This window comes from Carettochelys insculpta, chromosome 4 (assembly GCF_033958435.1).
Source record: "Carettochelys insculpta isolate YL-2023 chromosome 4, ASM3395843v1, whole genome shotgun sequence".
NCBI lineage: Eukaryota > Metazoa > Chordata > Testudines > Carettochelyidae > Carettochelys > Carettochelys insculpta.
Window position 1 is genome coordinate 45,409,942 of NC_134140.1, and position 24,879 is coordinate 45,434,820.

The window sequence follows — 24,879 nt, forward strand, 5'->3', positions numbered from 1 at the left end:
CAAATCATTGTGTATGTACTGTTCTTAAAACAGGGGTTACAAAAAGTATAGTTTGACGTTATTTATTAAGGACTATCTCATATTGATATCCATTGAGGCCCTTGATTTTGTAATCGAATTTGAAAAAATGGCTTTTCTCGCTATTTTTGTTTCAAACCCTTCACTTAAACAGAGCTATGTCAATTTACATCAACTGGAGATATGACCATGTTACATGATATCACACAGTATCTATTACCAAACATTATATGGAGACATTGCTAATCATAAATTAAGAATTTAAATGCCACTATTTTTAATAATGGTTTCCCTAATGTATACTTATGTTATCTAAGATTTCCTAAACATATAAAAAAAATCAGATCAGTATAGCAACTGAAGGGTGCTTCCCCCATCAATATGTTTTTGTCAAAAAATTTTCAGATTTGTGTTTTTCTCTGGCATATAAAATACTAACTTTTTACTTATTTGATATCTAAATTTTCACTATGTTCACTATATTCATAAATTTACAGTTTCAAAGATGTATTTCAATTTGCCTCTCTTTTATTATTCTTTTTCGATTTGTGCAAATCGGCAACAAATTGTACTTATTCTAAAACTAAGCCCAACTTTCAGTTTAATTTTTTTTCATGTTTTAAAAATTAGTCTGTGCAACACTAGCACCATGTATTTTCCAGAAATACTATCCTTATATCTTTTTAACTTAAGTCCAAACACAGAATTTAAATTCCTTGTTTAAACAGGACCAGTATGTTTTTTTCACAGCCCAAAATTAATAAAGAATGGTGTAAGTCTTCTCCGCCTACCAATTTAATGACAGCTCTTATTGTCCTTTGCTCTACTTCTCCACATGGGTCAGTAATCCATTTCCACACAACAGTTCAAGTACATAAGATCTGAGGACCAAAAGGACAAATCACTTCTGCCTGAAGGAGACAGCTTTATTACCAGCAGACAAAACAAACAGTTTTTTAAAATAATGTTTGCCAGAATACCAAAAACTAGATAAATATGATTAGTGCTTGCTGGGGATAATTATTTCCAGTCACTGGAGACTGATGGGAATTATTAAAAAACAACCCTCCATTTCGAACTTCATGAGACTATATTGCACTGGAATAAAATGAATAGCCACACTGCACAACATTTAAGCTCACTCTAATTTTAATGCAATTGTCTTTTACCTTTGTGTTAAAGTCCAGAGCATTTTGAGAAGTCTTGTATAATTCTGGATATTTCAGCATATTTTCCTTTCGGCAGGATCTCTCAAATATTCCAAGAGTCAGTGGCGGCATAGCTGTAAACATCTAACATATAAATTAAAAAAATGTATCTCACAGCTTGAGAACTAAAAACTTCATAAAGAATCAGAGACTTTAATAAAAACTATTAAACAAAATTGGAACTAAATGCATTATCTCCCCCCTCAAACCTTACCACATTATAGAGACCTATGCACCATCTTTCAAAAAGAATTTGTCCAGAAAAGCCATTAACAAAAGCAAACCAGATCTGAAAAAGAAGAGAGATATACGACTTAGATGTTTTACACAGAGTTGTAAAGTACATTGTAGTTCAGTTTTATTAAAGGTATGTTTTAAGACATTCACTAAATAGGTTTGAGTATTTAAACTTTTTTCAACTCTGAAAATTCCTAATAAATCTCAATAGATATTTTGTTCCCACCAGAATGAAGGGAAAGGACTAGTCACATATGCTAGCAATTCTGTTTCTTTGACTAAATCTGAAGCTGTTTCTAAAAGAAAGCCAGTTTCAGCTAATATGTAACTTTTTATGATTAATAGTAAAGAACACAATACACTAAAATATTTTAGTAAAATAATTTTGCCCTATAATTTTTTTTTAAGTTCTGATTTTGCCTACAAACTGCATGAGTAGACCCTTTTTTGCCACATGGGGCTCATTATACAATCAGGCTTTACAAAAGAAAAAAAAAATCAAGACATGAACCTTACTTCCAAAGTACTTAAGAAGAATAATGGAAAGAATATTTTATAAAGCTGTTCTCACATTAGTATTATCCCTTACTGCACATTGATTCATGCGAGTTAGATTCTTTTGAGCATAATTTTGCCACTCTTAATTTAGCTGGTGCTTTACTCAGTAATGGAGCATTCAGTGAATAAGGTACTGGCCAACATCAGCAAGAAAATGAAGAATCAGGTTCTGATGGAATTTAGGACTCATGTTTTTATTCATTAGATCACATACCATTTAAAATATAAAACAACAGGAAAATAAGGTGTAATTTAAAGAATACTTCTATTCACAATTTAAGGCTGTACTTTATCAAGATGTCAGAAAAATAACAAGCTTTTGGAAGCTTATAATACTAACATTTGTACTATTATAAACCATTGCATCAAATATAATGAAAAACAAAACCAAAATCCAACTTTCTGAATCAGTACAGATAGTGAATCAGCACTAATATTAATAAAAGAGGCTGACATGTTGGTTAAGTGGATTTTAGAAGCAGTGTAGCATAGACTTTGCTGCAGTTCACATTTCTTTTAACTTCATTACAGAAGGATGGATTGCTACAAATTTACCATTTATCAGTAAGTACCCAGCCTAACCTCCAAATGACCAGTTTTTGTGAAGAAACTGGTCTTCTTTTATTACGAGAGGAGGGAATGTCTGAACACATAAAAACAAGTCAGAGAGAGGTAGCCATCTTAGTCTGCATATTCACAAAAAAAGCAGTCTTGTAGCACTCTAAAGACTAAGAAAATGATTTATTAGGTGATGAGCTTTTATTGGACATGAAGCAAGCATTTGATTTATGAGGGGGAAAAGAAAACGTAGCAACTATTAACTTACAAAAACTGAATTTAATTAACCTCAAAATTGTGAACTATTCAGCAAAATAATTCAGATTAAAACTATCTTTAACACATTTACTTATTATGGCCAATTACACATATCATATTATATAGGATAAATTACCAATAGTTTTAATACTGAAACTCCTTACCGTTGTTAATTTAATTCATGTCCTTAAACTTAATTTGTTATTTATGTGGTTAACCCTTCAACCTACGGCTTGAAAACTAGCAAATCAACCTACCCACATCCTCATCAATGGCATAGGATACACAAGAAGCCAGACTTTAATAATGTCTGGCTGTGTCTACACTAGCCTCCTTCTTTGAAAGGGGCATGGTAATCAGCCTGAGAGGAGAATACTAATGAAATGCTGTGATGAATAGGCAGCACCTCATTAGGCTAATTCTCCCTGCAGTAACTTCGAAGTTGCAAATTTTGGAGCACTGGTATTCCATGCAGTTGCGGGCACTCTGAAGTAGCCACACAACTTCAGTGCCCTTACCAGGGCACTTTAAAGTTGCACAGGTACTTCTAAGTGCCCACAGCTACACAGAATACCAGTGCTTCAGAATTTGGAACTTTGAAGTTGCCGTGGGGAAAATTAGCCTAATCAGGTGCTGAATATTCACTGCAGCACTTCATTGGTAATTCTCCGCTGCGGTTGATTATAATGCTCCCTTCAAAGAAGGGGGATAGTGTAGACACAGCCTCTGTTATGTAGTCTATTTTCAAGTATGGAAGATGTACATATAGTTTTTGAAATTTATGAAACATATCTTTGAGTGGTTTTTCAGTAACTAATGCTTCAAAGCCACTGAAGCTTACTGCATTAATACGTAAGGTGCTCTTTCTGTAGTTTGGTTATAGTAGAAGAAACACAGGTGACAAGATGTGGTTGTGAAATTCTATATATAGGGGAGCCCCCGCTATCGCCCTATGCTCCTCATCTGTAAATAATTGAGATATTGTGAGGTACAGTAAACCCTTGATATAATGGACCAACGGGAGGAGGGATGGCCATCAAAACTGAAAGTCCGTTATATCTGAGGGTTTGCTCCTCTGGCTCCCAGGCACCAGTACTCTGCCCTGAACACGGTGGCTCCTTAGGCTCCAAGCTGCCCATGCACAGGGCAGAGTGTGGGGGCTCCTCTGGCCCCGAGCCTCCACAGCTGCTGTGTCCCTCCTATCCCCCTCGCCCCCAGCTGGGATCACTGCCACGGATCTCAGTGGAGGGGGAGGGACACAGCGGCGGCAGCTCTCCAAGCTGCAGGCAGGGACCCTATGACTGCTACAGTCTCAGCCTCATCCAGGGACGCTGCTGCTGTGGCAGTTCCAGCTACGGCCAGGGACCCCGTGGCCATGATTGTCACAGCCGCTGCCGTGGCGGTTCCAGCTGGAGCCACGGGGCACTGGTGGCATCTCTGGTGAGTCGCCATTTACGTAACATAGAATATAGTACTGTACTCTACTTTCTTTGGGGTGGGGGAAGGCTAGCGGATGTCCAGTAAAATGGGTCTGCTATAATGAGGATTTACTGTATTAGGGGAAAGGTTATGGACTACTGAAACACACTATGCTATCTTTTTAAAAATATTTTAATATGTTTGAAGTTGTGAGATTGTGTTGGCACAGTTGTCATTAAAAATACTGTAAAATGGGGATAACAGGCAGTCCTGTAGCACCTTAGGCTAGGTCTACACTGACCTCTTCCCCCGGCAGCTTCATGCTAATGAGCAGTCTCCAAATTGCACTTGGCTGCTGATTAGCATAACCCCGGGGCTAAGTAGCACAGCCATGCAAGATCTCCCGGCTGGCAGAGGCTGCTGCTAGCATTAACCAGGCTGCATAGACTTGCCTCTGTGGGCTAAAAGCCCCTCTGTCACCAGCTCCTTATGCCTGAAAAAAATTCAGCCTGTCTAATGCTGGCAGCAGCCTCTGATAGCCTGGAGATCTTGCGTGGCTATGTTAATTAGCCCTGGGATTATGCTAAAGAGGAGCAGCCATTTGCAAATGCAAGACTGCTCATCAGCATGAAGCTTCTGGGAGAACAGGCCAGTGTAACCCCAACTTTAGAGATTAACAAAGTTATTAGGTCATGAGCTTTTGTGGGTAGATCCACTTCTTTGTACGAAAATGGGTCAGATATTAGCTCCTCAGAGACAAATGCAATGGAAGTAACCAATGTCAAAACAATCATGAAAAGCCACTGTTCAGCAAGAGCGCTATGATTCAATGACTCACCTGCATGAGTGCACATCACGGGAATTGCTGAACATGGCTGGGGACTCAGTAAGAATGGATTTGCATACATGGGACTGAGGATATAAGAGACCATGGGCACCCCATGCTTGACCTTTCTTTTGCCCCCAACTATGCTGAAAGCAACAATGACACTGAGAAGACGACTCCAGTAGAAGAGACTAACTTAGGTTAGAAGGGTAAAATCTGTCCGCTCTGAATTGCCTGGTCAAGTTGGTGAGAAAAATTGCTTAATTTAGTTGTTGCCCAGTCTAACAGTGTTGAGAGTTTAGACTGCATGCTTATATTTAGCCATTCAGCTAAGACTGCATGCTTATAACCCTAACTTAACTATGACTTTTTGTCTATTATTTATAGTCATTTAAAATCTCTCTTTTGCAGCCAATAAACTTGTTTTATAGTTTATCGTTACCAGTGAGTCTGTCGGACGTGTCTGGTAAAATTGCTTAGGTTTCACGAAGGCTGGTGTATACAGTAGACCCCCAGTCTTACACGATTTAGACTTGCGTGATCCTTGGAATAACGCAAGTCAAAATCAACAAGCCCTGTTGCATCCCCACAGCGCTCACCCTGCTGTCTGGTTCCCAGGTTCCCACAGCATGGGAGAGCCAGGAAATTAACCGGTGCTGCTGCCGCCTGCAAGTGGCAGGCAGCCAGGAGCCAGGCGCAGCATCACTGGTCAGTTTCCTGGCTTGCCACCACTGCTGAGCCTGGCTCTGGGCTCCATGACACTCACAGGAACAGGGAGCTAGGCACCGCCAGGAATCGGGCTCCTAAGGTGGCAAGAAACATGAAATTTGACTTACGTGTGGTTGCCCAAGAATGCAACCTGTGAGTGAGACAGGGGTCTACTGTATTCACTTTCTATCGATGAAGTGGTGAACCAATTAATAAAATTTGTACCATGCGTTGTGAAGAGTACAAGATATTGTATTCTTAAGGTAAAAGGCTGGGATATGGGATGGGGGGACTTACTTGATGCCTTTCTTTATGTGATTCATGAGTAGCTCTGGGAGTATTAATGCAACCTAAAGAGGTGTGAGGCTCCGTGTGCTGTTGTGCTGAGTAATCACAGCACCTAGATGTATCTGCTGCTTCACACTAGCAAAGCACTGAGAGAGAAAGTCCAGGCTGAACAGTTGAAGGGGGCACAGTGGTCCCACAGTTCCAGGCTGTTTTTGGAGGATCCTGACACAGTGGTTTAATTAAGCTGCAATTTATAGCTTCACTAGCCGCTAAACATGACTGTAAATCCAGTTTTTAAAACTGTGCCTGTTTCACCAGATGTGCTCAGGATCATCTTCTTTATCAAAGCATTGCTTTAAAAATGTATCAGTCAACAAAGAAAAGCAGAGCTGCCAAAGGAAAACTTTTGACAGCATCTGATTTGAAAGATTTACTATTATGATCATAAAAAGAAACTGAACAAACACCACAGACAATTCAAATAGCATAAAACCTAACCTGGTGTGAAACTTTTGACGGTATCTGATTTGAAAGATTTACTATTATGATCATAAAAAGAAACTGAACAAACACCACAGACAATTCAAATAGCATAAAACCTAACCTGGTGTGAAACTTTTGACGGCATCTGATTTGAAAGATTTACTATTATGATCATAAAAAGAAACTGAACAAACACCACAGACAATTCAAATAGCATAAAACCTAACCTGGTGTGAAATTTCACATCAACTGCTTCTTTACTCCTTGAGAAAAAAACAGAAATTTACACCCTATTTTAAATAGTTTCAAATATAAGTCCAACACTGAATTTATTATCTAGTCCTTGTGTTATGTAGGTGCTTTTATTCCTTACACATGTTAAATCCATTTTCAACTTGCAAATAAGTTGTTTCCCTGTAGAGTAAGTCTCACAATTTTTAAGGATCATTTTAAACCCATAAAACCTTCATTTTATGTAGGTTTACAATAAAGTATTGAGAGATTTTTTTTAAAAAGGACACTAGCATCTTGTTTAGAAAAAGTTACCATTTACATCTTTTATAAAATCATTGCAAAGCTGTTAATGAATGTCAAAACATTACAGTAAACCCTCGATGTAACGGATCCTGTTATACTGGACATTGGTTATAATGGACATCCGCTAGCCCCTGCCCTGGAAAGTAGAGTACTGTACAGTACCATAAAAGACTCACCAGAGCCGCCACCAGTTCCTTCAGTGGGTCAGACCTCTGCAGCTGTGGGGTCCCCGGCTGCACTGCAATCACCACCACATTCCCCTTCCCTGTGGCTCTGACTGCCACAGCTTCCCTGGCCGAGCCACATCCACTGTCACTGGGTTCCTCCCTGCCCCCTCTCCGCTGAGACCACCCCAGAGGCTGGAGGAGACCATGGGCTCAGAGCTGGAGGAGCCACCATGCTCTGTTGGAGCCCAGAGGAGCTGGGAACGTCAGTGAGTAAACCCTCAGACATAGTGAACTTTGGGTTTTAACAGACACCCCTCCTCCCATTAGTCCATTATATTGGAGGTTTAGTGTATTAGCCAATATGCAATGTCTTAAAACCTGAGACAAAATCCTGGTTCCAGTAAAGTCAAAGGCTATAGTTACACTGACCCAAACTGCCAACAGAAGTATGCAAATGGGTGGTCTCATTTGCTTACCAGCAGACGCTGCTGCCAGCACAACGAAAGCTGCGTAAATGTGGTTCTGCTGGCAAAACCCCCCATTATTGGCAGCTTCTTATGCCTGGAAGAAAAATCAGGCAGAAGAGGATGCTGACAAACGGGGAGTTTCACCGGCAGAACCACGTTTACACAGCTTTTTTGCACTGGCAGCAGTGTCTGCTGATAAGTGAATATGCAAATGAGTGGCCATTTGCATTTTTGAGACTGTCCATCTGCATACTGCTGTCGGTGGTTTGGGTCAGTGTAACCATAGCTAAAGAGTTTTGCCATTGATGCAAAGACTGGTGGCTATAAACAAACTGTATAGGACCATGAGAAATTTGGCCACACCCATCATAAGTGGTTGTCTGGCCAACTAACATCATACTGGACTATAGACGTTGCTCTGCTCCCATGCAAGATCAGTCCAAAAAACTAAAATGAGAGATTCAAGACTGGAGGTCATCCTTTTTAGAGACATTCAGTGATGTATTTTTCATTTAATTCACAGTACTGACACGAACCATTAACATCTATAAAGAATGTTTTAACTGGCAAAAGTTGGGTAGGTGGGAATTAATCTAAAGATCAACTAGTCTCACAGTTTCAGAATGTATTTTTTAAAATCACACATAACTAAAATAAATGTATAATGTATTTTAAAGTTAGTTATAAATATTAAACATGCTTTGTTCAACATTAAAGTATTAACACCACATTTTCAAATTAAGACTTGAAAAGTGGAGACTTCTAACACGTATCTCCAACTAATTTTCTCTGGAGTAAGAAATACGGTACCTACAGGGAGCCCTGACTGGAAACAAAATTTGTACCCACATCTGATCCATGATCTGCAGACTTGGTGTGCAAATATAAAAAGGATATCTGCAGATTTGCAACGCTCCATATATAACATTTGATCCACATCCATCTATGAACATGGTCTATAGGTATCTGTATCTGCTGATATTATATTAGCAGATCTGCAGGGCTCTAGCTGTAGAACTAATAAACCTATTAAGTTAATTTTTTCAAGATGTATAATTAAAGTTAGGCACCTAAATATATAGCCTGAGTTTGATGATAAGCAATCTTAAGTTCCAAAAATATGCGAGTGTTTCACTTTCAATACAGGTTGAATCTAGTCCAGCACTGTTGGGATCTGACCAGTGCCAAATGAGAGAATTTGTCAGCCCAAGGGAGGTCAGTATTGTCTACCAGCACTATCAACAATTCCACTGCTTACTGGACTCTTAGAAGACATTTAGGGGTAAATTAGAGCTAAATAGCAGCACAGAACACAGAGCCAGGATTGGTGGTTGTAAACAAACTATATGGGACCATAGGAAACTTGGCTACACCCACGATAAGTGGTCATCTGGCTAACTAAAATCATGCCGAACTACAGATGTTGCCAGATGAGAGTGTGCCGGAATACAGAGGTTCAACCTGTACTTTTATTTCAGGCATGGAAAATTGTAGGTAAGACTGTATTTAATATTTTCATTACAATTCTCTCTCTTTCTGACCTTTTTCAGAGCCCCAGAATTCTTCACTCTATTACTTTTGCTTATTTCTTTCCCTAAGTAGACTACAAATTTAATGAAATTTAAGGAAATGTTACAAAACACAATTATAAAATTCAGATTTCCCAACAGCTGTACTGTTTGTGGCAAGCTCCATCAAAAAGATAGTTATTGCTGTTTTTTTTAAATAAAGTAGAAAAAAAGGCAAATTTTCCAACCTAGAGGACTAAATGTGAGGCATCTAAATTAAATACTTTTTGCAGGTGATAAGCACCTGCATTTCTTCCTAAATAAGGATTTTTATTAAAAATGGAATCCCACCCAATACTTTATTGCAATTATATTAATTTGTATCTTACATATGTTTAAAACAAACTAACTGACTGACTGGCTGTACTTTGGAAAGGATAAACTTGTTTTTCCTAATATTGAACCTGCACGAATATTGTGAATTCAGACGTGCGATTGAAACATCACGGCTGTGTATTTCATTTAGGAAAAATGTAATGAAAATTGCAGATAAAAGCACATTGAAAAACAAAGATTGTGAGAAAAAGAGGAGAGGCAGAGAAGAATTCTAATTTAAAATGACCTGCATAATAATCCATCCAGAATTAATGTTAAAAGAAAGCTAGAATTGCAAAGGCAAGCACTGAAAAGTCATTAAATGCCAAATTCAAAGTTGCACATGGAAGTGCAAATATATCTAATGTTCTGTGTATTATTAGAACTTGGGGAATAATTTTTTCCATCCTGTAAACATTTTTGAGATTTTGGAATTTCTCTCATTCTCCACTGGGATGAAATTGAGAGCTTCTGAAATTTTTCATGAAAATGAGAGAGAGAAAGAGAGAAGGAGAGGTGGGAGATAGGATAAGTCAATACTTCAGTGAACGGAATGGCCAAATAGTCTGGACAATGATCTGTGATTAGACTTATTTTAGGGCAATAATGGTTTCTACAAAGACATGTGACCATGTCACCCCATGCAGGGGTGAGGGAAAGTTAAGACTGAACAAAAAGGTTTCCCACCTTATGCACAACCTATTTAAGGTGGGGAGTGAGTTCTTTTCCTGGTTAGTCCTCCCAAGATGATTGCTAGAAATGTCTAAAACTGAACTGGGGAAGGATTAAGCCTAGTCTGGAAGGCTTTCCAGTCTGTGAAAGAAGCTTATTAGGACAAATTTGAGGGTGAGATACTGTATCTAACTGCAACAAAGGGTCCTGTGGCACCTTATAGACTAAACAGAAAAGTCTTGAGCACGAGCTTTCGTGAGCACAGACTCACTTCATCAGATGCTGGTCTTGGAAATCTGCAGGGCCAGGTATAAATAAGCCAGAGCAAGGGTGGGGATAACAAGGTTAGCTCAGTCAGCAAGGGTGAGGCTTACTACCAGCAGTTGATCTGGAGGTGTGAACACCAAGGGAGGGGAAGCTGCTTTTGTGTTTAGCCAGCCATTCACAGTCTTTGTTTAAGCCTGAGCTGAGGGCGTCAAATTTGCAGATGAATTGTAGCTCAGAAATTTCTCTTTGGAGTCTGGTCCTGAAATTTTTTTGCTGTAGGATAGCTACTTTTAAGTCTGCTACTGTGTGGCCTGGGAGATTGAAGTGCTGTCCTACAGGTTTTTGTATATTGCCATTTCTGATATCTGATTTGTGTGCGTTTATTCTTTTATGTAGAGACTGTCCAGTTTGTCCAATGTATATAGCAGAGGGGCATTGCTGGCACATGATGGCATAAATTATATTGGTAGATGTGCAGCTGAATGAACCCACGATGGTGTGGCTGATCTGGATAGGTCCTGTAATGGTGTTGCTGGTGTAGATATGTGGGCAGAGCTGGCAACGAGGTTTGTTGCATGGATGGGTCCCTGAGTTAGAGTGACTGTGGTGCAGTGTATAGTTGCTGGTTAGGATTTGCTTCACGTTGGCAGGTTGTCTGTGGGCAAGGACTGGTCTGCCTCCCAGGGCCTGTGAAAGTGGGGGATCATTGTCTAGGACGGGCTGTAAATCCCTGATGATGCGCTGTAGAGGTTTTAGCTGAGGACTGTAGATGATGGCTAAGTGGTGTTCTGTTGTTTCTCTCTTGGGGTTGTCCTGTAGTAAGAGGCTTTGTGGCACATGTCTGGCTCTGTTGATCTGTTTTTTTCACTTCCTCACGTGGGTATTGCAGTTTCAGGAATGCTTGGTAGAGATCCTGTAGGTGTTTGTCTCTGTTGGAGGGGCTGGAGCAAATGCGGTTATAAAACTTAGGGCTTGGCTGTAGACAATGGATCATGTGGTGTATCTGGGATGGAAGCTGGAGGCATGAAGGTACATGTAGCGGTCAGTGGGTTTACAGTACAGTAGCGTAAGTAAAGACAGGGTGTTAGTGGGCGAGAGCTAAGGAAGCGCTGTTCCAGGTCAGCCATGAAAATATTGGCATATTGAGGGGCTAACTAGTATCTAACTATTTGTATCTAACTAGTGTCTTATTGTATTTGGGTTAGCTTATGTGTTGTTTATTTTGTTCTGTAAATTCTCTCTTATGACCACTTAAATCCTACCTTTTATACTTAATAATATCACTTTTTAAATGACTAAACCCAGTGTAAATAATTGGTACACAGAGATGTGGGCAAGGACTCTGTGCATCTCTCTCTTTACAAGAAGAAAGAAGGCATATTTCATGACCTTATAGCGTATGGATCTCTGTACAGTATAAGATGGATTTATTGAGGGTTTAGCTCCCAGAGACCTGGGCATTTGAGTGCTGGAGATAGATTTCCCATTGTGTTGTTTTCTGTTAAGGTCTACAGCTTTGGGAGCATGGCCCATTCCCTGTGACTGTGTGGCAGCAGGCTAACGTGTTTGACTCAAGACAGGGTATAGGGGTCCAAACTGGTAGGGAAAACAGGCTCAGTAGGGTCTCAGCACTTTAGGTGACAGCACTAAAGGGGATCCTGACCCATCACATAAGGGTGCTGAAAAGAATATGTGATAGTGTAATTAAAGCACGCACATAAAGTGAAACACATGCTTATGTATGATTCTGAACATAGATGGACATAAGTGTATATTTAAGCCATTTCCTTAATTGGGACTCAAAGCATAAGCTTGAGAGTATGGAGTCAGAGCCCAATTCACCTTAAGTTCCTGGCTTAAATGGTGACAATATAACATTTTTATTCCTCAGATAGGGAAATAATAACCATCTACTATATGGGGATAATTTGAAGAGAAACAATGCAACATTAATACCCAAATGTAAATGGAAAAAATTGTGCACTCAGAATAATTTCTTTTCATTAAACAATCAAAATGGAATCCAATAAAACAGAGTAAGACATTCATTATTTATAAGAAATATTTACTTTGAGTGATGATTTAATTTTTAAATTCCCTTAGAATATCATGCAATATTTGCACATTTAAGAAATATTTTAGAAATAAAGATTTTAAAAAGTTAATATTTGATATATTACAACATTACCTCAATAATATAAAGGACTATGTTCTTGTAGAAACAGTACAAGATGCATTTAGCTACTCTGCTGTAGTTCCAAGCACCATGAACCAACAACAAGTTTGTCAGATATCTGAACTGCAAACAATGGAAAAAAAATATTTAGAAGCACGTCTCTTGATCAGTATTATATAATATGAAAATATTCTGTTTTAATGTGCTTGACAGCATAATTATTTACCTGTGCTATGGAGTAATCTGAAGAATTAGCTGCCTGTAGCCCTTCATTTCCACTAATACCAACACCAACATGTGCTGTCTGTATCATACTAACATCATTTGCTCCATCTCCAATTGCCAGTGTTACTACTTTGACTTGTTTTTTTACCATTTCTACTACTTCGGATTTCTGAAGAGGAGACACCCTTTGGAAATAAAGAATAAACCTTGACATGGATATTCTGCACGTACAATGTTTAAATAGCTGTGCTGTTAAAAGGCAAGAAAAATTGGATAAATATGATATTTGACCCTGAAATTCTTCTTTACTTCCATCAAAAACACATTCTTAGATCACATTTCAGATTTTATATGAGCCAGGATTTTTCAGCAAAGCTAGAGTAGGACTGGATTTCCTATGCATGTGCCAAATACCACTAAAATGTGTTACAAAATGCAGGACTCTTCATTAAATGCAGCATTAAGACTGTGTAGTTAAAATATTGCAAGTCAGAAAACATAAAAGGGAAAGTTCCAACAGCAGTGTTAGTTTAGAGCCATTGTATATGTTATATTTGTTTTATAGAAGTTCTATATTTTATTTATCTGTTTATATTATGTTTCGCTTACAAACAAATAGTAAAATAAAAAAATCACACATTTAAAATAAAGAAACCAGACATACTAAAACAACATTGTTGGAATCTTAATTTTACAAAAAAAGTCAAGGAATGAACATTGTAATTATAGCACTTCATTCTTTATTGCACTGCTGCTGCAGTTGCTGGCCTCTTCCTGCAGAAAAATTTTTTGTACAGAGTGAGGTTTTTACTAGACCTACTAAACTGACCTACACTGCATTGATCACAGCTGATCCCTGGTTAAGTGTGAACATGGCCAGAGAGAAACAATTCTAGCTACCTCCATCTAACATACACATGGAATAAGAAAGTTGTGATCAAAATACAGATAGACACAAAGGTAATGGAAAGGTTACTTAACATTATCTATTGTTGTCTGAGAATTCCCTCTGTACCTTCACGCTCAAGGGAATGGCACCTCTTGCACCCCACATTTCCATAACTTTTTCAGAAGCTGTGTGGGGGAAGGCTGCATAAGCCTAAAGTGAGTTGTTTGTGACTGTACAAGGAAGTGCAGCCTCCCATCTTTCTCAGTTTCTCTACCTTACCCACATAACTCCAAACAAGTGGAGAAACTCAACACAGAGTAGAAGATAATATGTAGTATGAATGTAAAAAGGAACTCTCAAAGAACACACATTACTGGATGTAAAAATGGGCTACTTACCTGTGTTATAGCTAAAATAACAAGAAGTTCTGTGGCACCTTATAGACTAACAGACATTTTGGAGCATAACCTTTTGTGGGCCAAGACTCCCTTCATCAGATGCATGCATGTCCTGTGATCTTTGCCCACGAAAGCTCATGCTCCAAAATATCCGTTAGTCTAAAAGGTGCCACAGGACAACTACTTGTTTTTGAAGATATAGACTAACACAGCTACCTCTCTGATACTTGTATTATAGCTGTTGTTCTTTTAGATGTTGTATTCCACTTCAGTGTGCATGTGCCAGGCATGAAAAAAGAGTATTTTCTGCAGCATTATCCACTAACTTAGCACTTAAGCCCTGCACATCCTCACTGCTCTCCCTAAAGCTATGACAAGATGACAGTGTCGCAACCTGGCTAAGCTTCTTTCCACTTGGGCTGTGTCTACACTAGCCAAAAACTTTGAATGGCCATTTCAAAGTTTACTAATGAAGCGCTGAAATACATATTCAGCACCTCATTAGCATGCGGGCAGCCGCGGCGCTTCGAAATTGACGTGGCTCGCAGCTGCGCGGCTCGTCCAGATGGGGCTCCTTTTCGAAAGGACCCCGCCTACTTCAAAGTCCCCTTATTCCTATGAGCAGATGGAAATAAGGGGACTTCAAAGTAGGTGGGGTCCTTTCAAAAAGGAGCCCCGTCTGGATGAGCTGCGTGGTGGCGAGCCGCATCAATTTCGAAGTGCCACGGCCTCCCGCACGCTAATGAGGTGCTGAATATGTATTTCAGTGCTTCATTAGTAAACTTCGAAATGGCCATTTCGAAGTTTTTGGCTAGTGTAGACGTAGCCTTGGAGACAAGACAAAATAGGATTTGGATGAAGAGGAGACAGAGGACCTGTCATGGAATACATATGCCTAAACAACAGCTTGAAGAACAACAGTTACAATATGGGTAAGTAAGCATTTTTATTTCTTTGAGTGGTTGCACATGTGTATTCCCCTGAGATGACTCAGAAGCAGCATCCTAAGAAGGTGGGCTGAGTCTTCTTATACAGTGACTACACAACCTCTTTCCCCAAATTTGTATCAGATCTCAAAACAGTCATGGTGTCACAATGATAAGTGAAAGTATTCAGCAAGGAGCAGACCTATAATAGCCCATTATTGAGAAATCCTTCAGGAAAGTCACCAAATAGTTTGAGCTTTTGTCAAATGAGCTGATAGTCTCTCCGGAGAAAGGGTGTTAGCTAGTCAGTGAATTGGGGAAGCAATCCATGGGTGGCAGGTTATAAAGAGGTAAGAGAAGGCATTACTGCTGTCTCTGGATCCTAGTGCTCAACCTGTCACCTCTTTCTATGCTCATTCTTACCATTCGTGCAGGCTCCCACAGCAGCCTGGTGGGTCTCTCGCTAGAGAGAATCTAGTAACTTAGAAGTGGAAAGACTTCCAGCTCGCCAGATCTATTAGACTCTTGGGCTGTGGCATGTTAATGAGGCGCTGACATGAATATGCAGTGTCTCATTAGCATAATGGCAGCCGTGCGTGATTCGAAAGTGCTGTTTTCCAAATGAATGCCACCCATGTAGCCGGGGGCCTTTCAAAAGGATCCCCTGATTTTGAAAGTCCCTTCTTCCTAAAACCAAATAGTAAGAAGGGGCTTTCAAAATCAGGGGGTCCTTTTGGCCATGGCTACACTAGCACCATCCTTTCAAACCAGGGATGCCAACGAGCCCTCTCAGCAGATGCTGAGGTGGTGCCAAGCATATGCAGCACCTCATTAGCATAATGGCAGCTGTGCATGTTTCAAAAGTGCCACTTTCAAAACGCACACCACTAGTGTAGATGGGAGCCTTTCAAAAGGACCGCCCCCCCGGATTTTGAAAGCCCAAAACCAAATGGGAAGAAGGAAGCGGCTTTCAAAATCCAGGGGTCCTTTTGAAATACCTGTCTATGCTGGCGCCATGCGTTTCAAAAGCAGCACTTTCAAAATGTGTGAGGCCACCATTATGCTAATGAGGTGCTGCACATGCATGGCAGCACCTCATTAGCATCTGCTGAAGTGGTTCATTAGCATTCCCCTTTCGAAAGGGGGGTAGTGCAGTCACAGCCTTTGAAAGTCCCCCATCTACACCGGTGGTGTGCGTTTTGAAAGTGGCACTTTTGAATCATGCACAGCTGCCATTATGCTAATGAGGCAATACATAATCATGTCAGCACCTCATTAGCATCCTCTGAAATCCCTGATTAACATGTCCCTTCCGAAAGGAGGGAGCTAGTGTGGCCACAGCCTTGGTCTCTTTTTTTAAATATAAATCTGCCTTGATACAATCTCTTCTTAGTGGCTCTCAATATTAAGCATTTTGGGGAAGGATGGGAATTAAAATCTTCAAAGTCTTGCATAGGGACAAGATCGTATTTATCCATGTGCTTAGCTGTAGAGGCTACAGAGACGGGCATATAGTGTAAGATCTTTGATAGTTGTAGAAGAGGTAAACTGATAAGAAGGGGCAAAGGCCAGAAAAATGTCTAAAAGCTTGTGTTCTGTTACATAATCTTAGCTTCTATACCCAAAGATGTAGATATTCTTCTAGCAAACTTCTGATCAGACTTAAAATCAAGTGTCTGGAGTCATTAAGTCATTGGGCAAGGAAAAATACAAGTTAACAGTAGCAGATGATTTGTCTTTTAAAATTGGTTACTAAGGCAATGGTTTGTCCTGCAGCATGGGCTGCTCTGGGGAAACAGTATATTGTTGTATCTCCAGCACTTGTAGTTGACATGGTGGTAGAAACTGGAGTTGTTATGCAAGTCAATTATTGTCTCAGTACCAATGCTCAGTGCTAGTGTAGAGGTCAAGACCGGATGGCATCTCAAGACCCTACTGGTGTCCACAGTTTGCTCCAGTACCAAAATAGTACTGGAGAAGGAGCAGAGCCCTTAGTATACTACTTAGCTTATGATGATATCCGTACCACTAATAATCTCTGCACTACAGCTTAGGAAACTGAAGACCACCCACAGATGCAAACAAAGCCATGGACACCCGAACCACAGGAGAGCCTGGGACAGAGAGGAAAAGCAAATCCTTTCCTGACTCAAACTCCTGCAATTGTCAGTATCAGAAATTCTGCTGCTGAAACGGTATCCACTAGTTTTAAACCAAATGGCCATCTTGCAGTCTGTACCAGTGTCACAGGTACCGTACCATCATGCTGCCACTGCAATACTGGGGAGATACGGGCTGATGGTGGGCAGCTGAATTCCGATTGTGTTTTGAGTCCTTTTTCAAGAAGTTTTCTTGATCTTTAAGTCACTATAGTCTGTCTTATGTGTCTTTCTCTGGGAAGGCCCTGGAGCAGAGTGCTGACTTCTCTTTCTTCAAGAAGGGGGACTGCCTGAGACAACTGCAGCTGCATTTGCAGCCTGTGCACAGGAAGCAGAGTAATCACCAAATGGACCATAAACCCAGGCAAGTCTGATTGACTGCTTCATGAGGTGGTGTTTGAGATGAAGGGCTCCTGAAGTCTCCATCCTTTTTCTGAATGAGTGGCAGATATTGCACCTCTCCTTAATATGCCTCTTCCAAAGCTACAAAAGGCAGCAAGGCATGCACATTACTATTTTGAAAAGACACTTCATACAAGTGGGCGTGCTTAAAGCCTGATGAGTGCAGCATACCAATGATGTTTAAACATTGAAAACTAACTAGAGTATGAAAACTCACTTTAAAATCTAACAGGTACTTACCGCTAACTGTTTACAGGTAAGGAGAGAATTAAACTAGCTTTCTACAAAGAAGAAAACTGTGAAGTAAATACCTTTGGGAAGGGCCAGAAAGAAATACAGGGTTCATGGACCACTGCAAAAAGTACTGCTCTGGAAAACATGATGAGCACATGCATATGTGAGTGCAATACATGTGTGAAAATCACTCATAAAAACCTTTTCTTTCTTAGATTGCCTCTGTGTATTCCTACTCATGGCAGGTTGGTGAGTAGTACGGCCCAGGGGAACATGAGCTGAGTTCTTAACTGAATAAAAACTGTAATCTCACAAATCTAGCACTGAAGTGAAATGCTGAGTTTAAACAACAACAGCATCTCTTTATTTTACACCAGGCACCAAAAGTTCAGTGCCACGATGAGCTCATGCAACTCTAAAGGACACCGTTTACTCAAGTTTTTGGATGCTCGAAGCCTAAAGGCGCCATTCTCATGAAGCTGGAAATATTGAGAGGTCTTGAAAAAATTATATGGGAAAAATGGTATCTTACTAGCTGTTGATGAGATTCTTGGAACGACGAGTTCCCCGTTTCAACAGAAATTTAGTAAATCAGGTTTAACTGGCTATTTAGCGCAGTGGAGGCACAATATTTTATATACTAGCTAAATTAAGAGTAGAAGGTGGTGTTAATGGTGGTTAAAAAAATAACCTGCTACTAAAGATTATTATTATTTTTTTTAAAATAACAGCATGCATGGGCCACATTCTTTGCCAATGCAAACTGCTGGTATTAATAAAATGTTCCCTCTGCTCAAATGGAAGGCTGCCTTACAGCCGAGTCTAGAGAGTCTGCCTGTCCTGCCATGGAACAGATTCATAAAGAACATTAAAACAGGCTCCTTTTTACAGGAGTATGACAGATGATTCATAGAGGAAAAACTTTTCTTGCTGGCTCTGCATAGATGCTTGCTTCTTATATTACAGTAAATTCTTCCATATCCAGCAGGCCCGTGACTGGCAGATTGCCGGTTAAAATAGTCCGGATAACAGAGAGATTTCCCTTTGCTGCCAGATCTGACAGGTGGCTACACTACAGCTGCAGTCCCCTCCCCAAAGCCTGCAGCCTAGCATCTTGGAGCACTGCCTCTGCCCACACAGCCCACTCCATACTCCCTGCCAGGGTTCAACAACTCAGGCCTGTACTGCAGTCCTGGAGCGTGGGGTGGGCTGGTTCCCCTAGCTCCGATCACTCGTTCTACTGCACTCCCTGACAGGGTTCGACAACTCAGGCCCTGGCCTGTGTTGCTATGCTGGGGAGGGGGCTAGCTCCCTGTGCTCTGTCCACTTGTCTTGCCACCCTCTCGCAGGGGTTCAGCAGCCCCCAGTGGTTCAGGCCCCAACTCCTCTTGCTGCATGGGGTGCTGGCACATGGCAAATGGGCACTCTCCCATCCCCTCTTCCCCCCCAGTGGTGGTTGCTGAGCAGCCATGGAGCCTCTGCAGCCCAGGAAGGGATGGGGAGCAGCGGATGCAGCAGCTTTACCTTGGCTCCCTACCCACATCTCAGTGCCAGTCCTTTCTTAAGAAGGGGAAGCAGCATCAATGGCTCAGGGCAGATTGGGATCCCTTCACTGCCTGCAAATAGCACAGCCCCCTGGAAGAAGAAACCCAGGTGCCAGGATAGCACATGGTGGCAGTTATTGTTAATGCCAGTTATTTGAGAGTACCCATTGATTGAATACTGGTTAAAAACAGAGAGTTTACTGTATTCCTTCTTTTCTTTTTCAACCTACCTCTCAGAAAATATAAAGCAACTGGATAAAATTCTATATAAGAGAACCTGATTTTTTTTTAAACTATAAACCAGAATGTAATAAAAATAACTGAAAAAAATAACAAAAATAAAATAATAATCCCTTCCATGTTATTCACTCTTTATTTTTCGAGCATTTTAGAAATATTCTATATTTTGCTCTTGATCCCAACTGAGATTTCTAGCTCTTCCAGTCCCTGTAACGTAAATTCTGATAATTCGGTGAATACCAACAGCTGATCTGTTCTCTCACTGTGAGCATTCACACAATGTCTATATTTCTAACAAAATGCCTACATGAACCACAGGATGAGTATTTTATACTTTCTTTACCCTCCTATTCTCTTGGAGCTCCTGCTCATGGGTATAACATTCCTAATAAAACTTCAGATGCTACTCAAACACCTATGCTCCTATTACTTCCAACCTTTGTATTTCTGAATTAAGACCACCAGAAAAAGATTATTGAAATACATTTTTCTGATTAAAAGATTCAGCATGTACAAGAGATGAAAAGATCATAGAATTCTGGGGCTGGAAGGGACCTCAGGAGGTCATCAAGTCCCCTGCCTCAAGCAGGATCAAATCTAACTAAATTATCCCAGACAGGACTATATCAAACTGGGACTTAAAAACCTCTAGGGATAGAGATTCTACCACCTATCACATTCCAGTGCTTCACCACTTTCCTGGTGAAACAGTTTTTCCTAATATCCAGCCTACATCTCCCCCCTGTAACTTTAGACTGTTTCTCCTTGTTCTGCCATCAAAATTTCATTTTATTCTTGATGAATCTCAGGATTGTTTATAGTAAAAACATATCCTTTTTCAGCGATATGCCATAAAATATCTAACCAGAAATCAAGAAGTTCACTTGATCTTTGATTACTTAAATGTATTAACTAAATTCAAACACTGACACTGGTAACACTCAGACACTTAATCAGTGTTTTAGGCTGTTAAAAGCAAATGTTTTTTACTATGGACAACTACAGAGCTCAGTGGAAGTGACTGGAGCACTACACGCTTTTCATGTAGCTGAAAGGAGGGATCAATTGAATATTTTTTGATAGCTGAAATAATGGATTTCACCACTCTTGACATGGACCAGCATTTTTGGGTTGGAAGAGACACTGAATTAGAGTAAACCCTCGATTTAATGGACTAATGGGGGGAAGGGGTGGCTGTTAATGCCGAAAGTCTGTTAAATCAGAATCTGCAGGACTGGAGGCACCTTGCAAGCTGCACTAGGGAGAGCTCCATTCGAGACCTGGGAGGAACACAGTGAGCTCTTTACCGTTTCCTGCGCAGAGCCTCTGGGCCTGCCTGCTATAAGCTGCTGCGGCAGCCCGGGTGGCTCCTCCAGCCTCAGCCATGACAGCAGCCGCAACTGCAGCAGTGGCCTGAGCAGCTCCAGCGGCTCCTCCAGCCCCAGCCACTGAGGCAGTCCCAGCCACTCTGGCAGCTCCTACGGCCCTGGCAGCCCCAGCTGTGGCTCCTCCAGCCCTGGCAGCAGTCCAGTGGCTCTGATGAGTTGCTGGAATTTAAGGGAGGAAGGGGCTGGTGGACAGCATCTGTTATTTCTGAAGTCCGTTAAATTGTGGTCCATTAAATTGGGGATTTACTGTATATGGGTGACGGGGATTTCCTGGCAATGACAGCAAACACAGGTGGCTGTATAGCATCTGTGTTCATTTGTATATAAGAATAAGAAAGTAACCTGGAAAGCCACGAAAAGCCAGCATGGGTAGCATGGCCCTTGGAGGAAGCCAAGAGACAAAGCTGTTCTTATGTCTAGATTGATGTTTGAAGCTTCTCAGATTTTGAACAAGTTCTCTTGTTATGGTGAGCTCCTAGTCTGAATAGACTGGTGTATGGGATTAGCAGAGTGGGCTCTGTTTTGGAAGACAAGGTCTTAAAAAAAGTGCATTTCTTTTACACCTTTTGCAGAGTATGAGTCCAAGTTTATAGGAAAAGTCTTAGAAGTTCTCATGTGCATTCTTGTCTTTGAAGTGATCTCTAAGCAATGTCCAGGAGCTGGAGCTGAAGAGAGATAGATAACCCTGTGGAAATCAGTGCCTGAATCTTGTTGACCCAATCTACTGTTGGGTAAACACTGGCTGTTTCTGAGCCAGATCATGGACCCCTCTTTTGCTTCTTAATTCCTCCAACTAGTGGTCTGGATTATAATACCCTCCCCTCCATCGAGCAATATTATGTGATGATATAAACAAACGAAATTATAACAAATATATAATTTATTTCAACAAAATCTTCATTAACTTTTACCTTTTATATTGTCTTTTCTCTAACGCTTTTAATCTAGACGAATATTCAAAAAGTCTGGTGCCAGAAAAAGTCTATTTCTGAATAGTATTTTATTCTCAGAAAGAAAAAAAGGACACACCTCAAATCTTACCTGCAGCAAATAACAGCTTTACATGACAAAGCCAAATCCAGGAAATACTGTCTTACTCCAAATGTCAAGGCATACTTCAGTGTTTTGCCATCAATTATAAGAGCAACATCATTTTCCTTCCTCAAAGCATCTCCAAGAGTACTGCAATGACGACTTAGGGTCTCCCTTGTTCCCTGTTACACAAAAAATACATATTACTCATATTCATTTCAATTTGTTTCTCCATTCAAACTATGTTGTACTTTTCAATGTAGTAGTAAACAGAAATTGACATTATGCTTCTATCACTAAACATATATGCTATGTTATCAGGACACTCTTGATATAGGCTTAATAATAAAGTTGCAGCCTGATTAAGATGTCTTGAGACTATCCAGCACACAAAAGAACAGACTGCAGGCAACATCATGTTTATTCAAACACAGTAAACTCTGTGTTAAATGGCATTCTATCACCTGGAACGCTCAAATAACTGGCATTTTAACCATAAGTAAATTTTAGTTATATTTTCCACAAGTATAGTGTAGTGAAAGTAATTACAAATAAATAAAGCAAATACAGTATAGGTTTGCAGTGTACAATACTGCTGTTGTAAGTAAAACACTCTGCATACATTTTTGTTTGTTTCTCATTATCTGCTGTATGTGAAAGAGTTTACTGTAGCTACCCAAAACCTCCACCAGCTTGCTTTCATTTTCCTTCCAGGTCCCCCAACAAAGTCTTGGCTTGGATCTTTCTATCCAACCTCCTTCACAGCAGGATTAAGGTGGGCTAAAAACTGGGGGTTGGCTCATAGCAACTCCAGTTGTAGGAGACCAGAAACCCCTCTCATTCTGTTCTTTTAACTAGCAGCCTCCTTTTAATTCCTTTACCATGCCTTTTGTCTACTTACTGGATGCCTCCCTATAAATTACCTGCACTGGATATCCACCCCATGCTTATAAAATAAGTTGAGACATACGGTCTACCTCCTTTTCTCCTCACCATAATACATAGCCCCTGATATTGGTTGCGGGAAAAGTGGAAAAAGCCTCAGTCCAATACAGAGTGGGAAACATCCCTTCTCACTTCATCTAAAATAGAGTGGAACACCACTGCAGGTTCTAACCCAACTTGATACTTCCACTTCTAGGACACAGATAGGTGGGTGCTGCCTTGCTTGCTGCATGAAGAAAGGGCTTCCAATGCCCAGTGCTTGCACCTTTAAGGTCTTCTACCCTTACATTCCCTCAGGGTGTCAGCACTGCAAAGCTGATCACCACTCACCTTCCTGCAGCAGGTTCTGACCTCCTTCTTTCCAGCTCTGCCAAAAAGCACAGCTGCTTTCCTTCCGCAAGCCCAGACAACATAGCCCTCACTTCAGGTCATGAGAGTAGCTATTTAAAGTTATTTTTTGAAGTTTCTGAAAACATTGTGATTATTACATCAAAATATCTAGGGAAAATATGCTGGTGCCTTCAAACATTTTAGATGTTAATTTAGGAACACATGCATAAATTACAATGGTTGCCAATAGCAGCAACTCTAAAGCTGCAAAACAGTTTCTAATATAACCTAATCTTTACATTGTCACAGTTTGCGAGAACATTCAACTTCTGGGCTAAATATTTCTTTATCTCATTCTTGGCTCTTGCTATATTAAAAGGAGCTATAAAAAATTTCAGTGGTCTGAATTGCAAGATAGTGGAAAAAACCTCTATACTTTTCCTTCACAGCAGAAATAATTGAACTATATAATTTTAAACGGACATAATCCTTATTAAGGATTACATGTGTTGCTACATTTGGGGTGAGGAAAAAAGAAAAGTTATAAATGAAAATCACTTATGGGTGTGCTTAGATATGAGCAGAGCTTAATGTAGTTCCAGCCTCTTTGTGCCATAAATGCAGTTTTCTTTGCTACACTTGGCAGGGCCAAGGGCTGCTGCTTTCAGACTTCATTCTGAAATATTCCTTAAATTCAAGGCACCCATTAAAATAAGCAAAACAAAACAACCCTCTCTATGTTGCAATTATGCAACCTTCTAAATGTAAAAAATTGATCTACTGCTCCCTTAGTCTAGATTTACTTATAACTAAAGCCAACAAAAAAGCAGAAATAAATACTACCCCCTCCCCAATGTTGTCCACCTATGAAAGAGACTATTTAAAAGTATTAAGTTAGGATCTTTTAGCTTCATTTTAACATCCGTCACTAGGGGGTCAACCATGCCCAACAATCTCTTCTCCCCCACTCCAAATAGGGAATACAAACAACAGCTTGGGGGTTCTTAGTGTGAAAACTGTGAAAATATGTAGACCTTTACGCTTCTTCTCCAAAGAAGCCAGCACCAAATGCAGCGAAGGAGGTGAAGGGGAAAATCAGAGCCTTTTGGACTATGAATGTATCCTCAGTGGCCAGGTGGAATAGTGGCAAGATCATTGGTCAGAAGGATTGGAGGGGGACCCATGCCCTCCCCCACAGTCCTGTGCAGTTTACCCATAACAGGGACTGATGGATCTGCCTCCCTGGTGGAGGAGTGGTTGAAGGTTCAAGACCCATTGCCCTGGGTGACTTCCTATTAAAAGTTACTTTAGCTTAGGGTGTGTCCCAGCTAATTAAATAACCCCCCAGATGGGGATTAGCTACAGGCTCCTGTTGGCAGTGGAGGGTTTACTTCTCCCCAGTATCAGTGTTGGCTGGCTTGTTACTTATCTGTCCCT

The 24,879-nt window shown here is 40.5% G+C and overlaps 1 protein-coding gene across 7 annotated transcripts in view; it reads right to left on the reverse strand.

Moving 5' to 3' along the window:
* ATP8A1 (ATPase phospholipid transporting 8A1) overlaps positions 1-24,879 on the reverse strand; it is a 186,859-nt gene that overhangs the window by 48,198 nt on the left and 113,782 nt on the right. For 6 of the 7 annotated variants that reach the window (XM_074992696.1, XM_074992695.1, XM_074992691.1 and 3 more), the window contains 5 exons: positions 22,177-22,349; positions 12,957-13,140; positions 12,743-12,853; positions 1,441-1,515; positions 1,188-1,310 (listed from right to left, as the gene is read on the reverse strand). In XM_074992696.1, the coding sequence (XP_074848797.1) occupies positions 1,188-1,310; positions 1,441-1,515; positions 12,743-12,853; positions 12,957-13,140; positions 22,177-22,349 (666 nt within the window). Of the gene's footprint in view, positions 1-807; positions 900-1,187; positions 1,311-1,440; positions 1,516-12,742; positions 12,854-12,956; positions 13,141-22,176; positions 22,350-24,879 lie in introns of those variants that run through there. The other variant, XM_074992697.1, reaches the window with a different exon arrangement.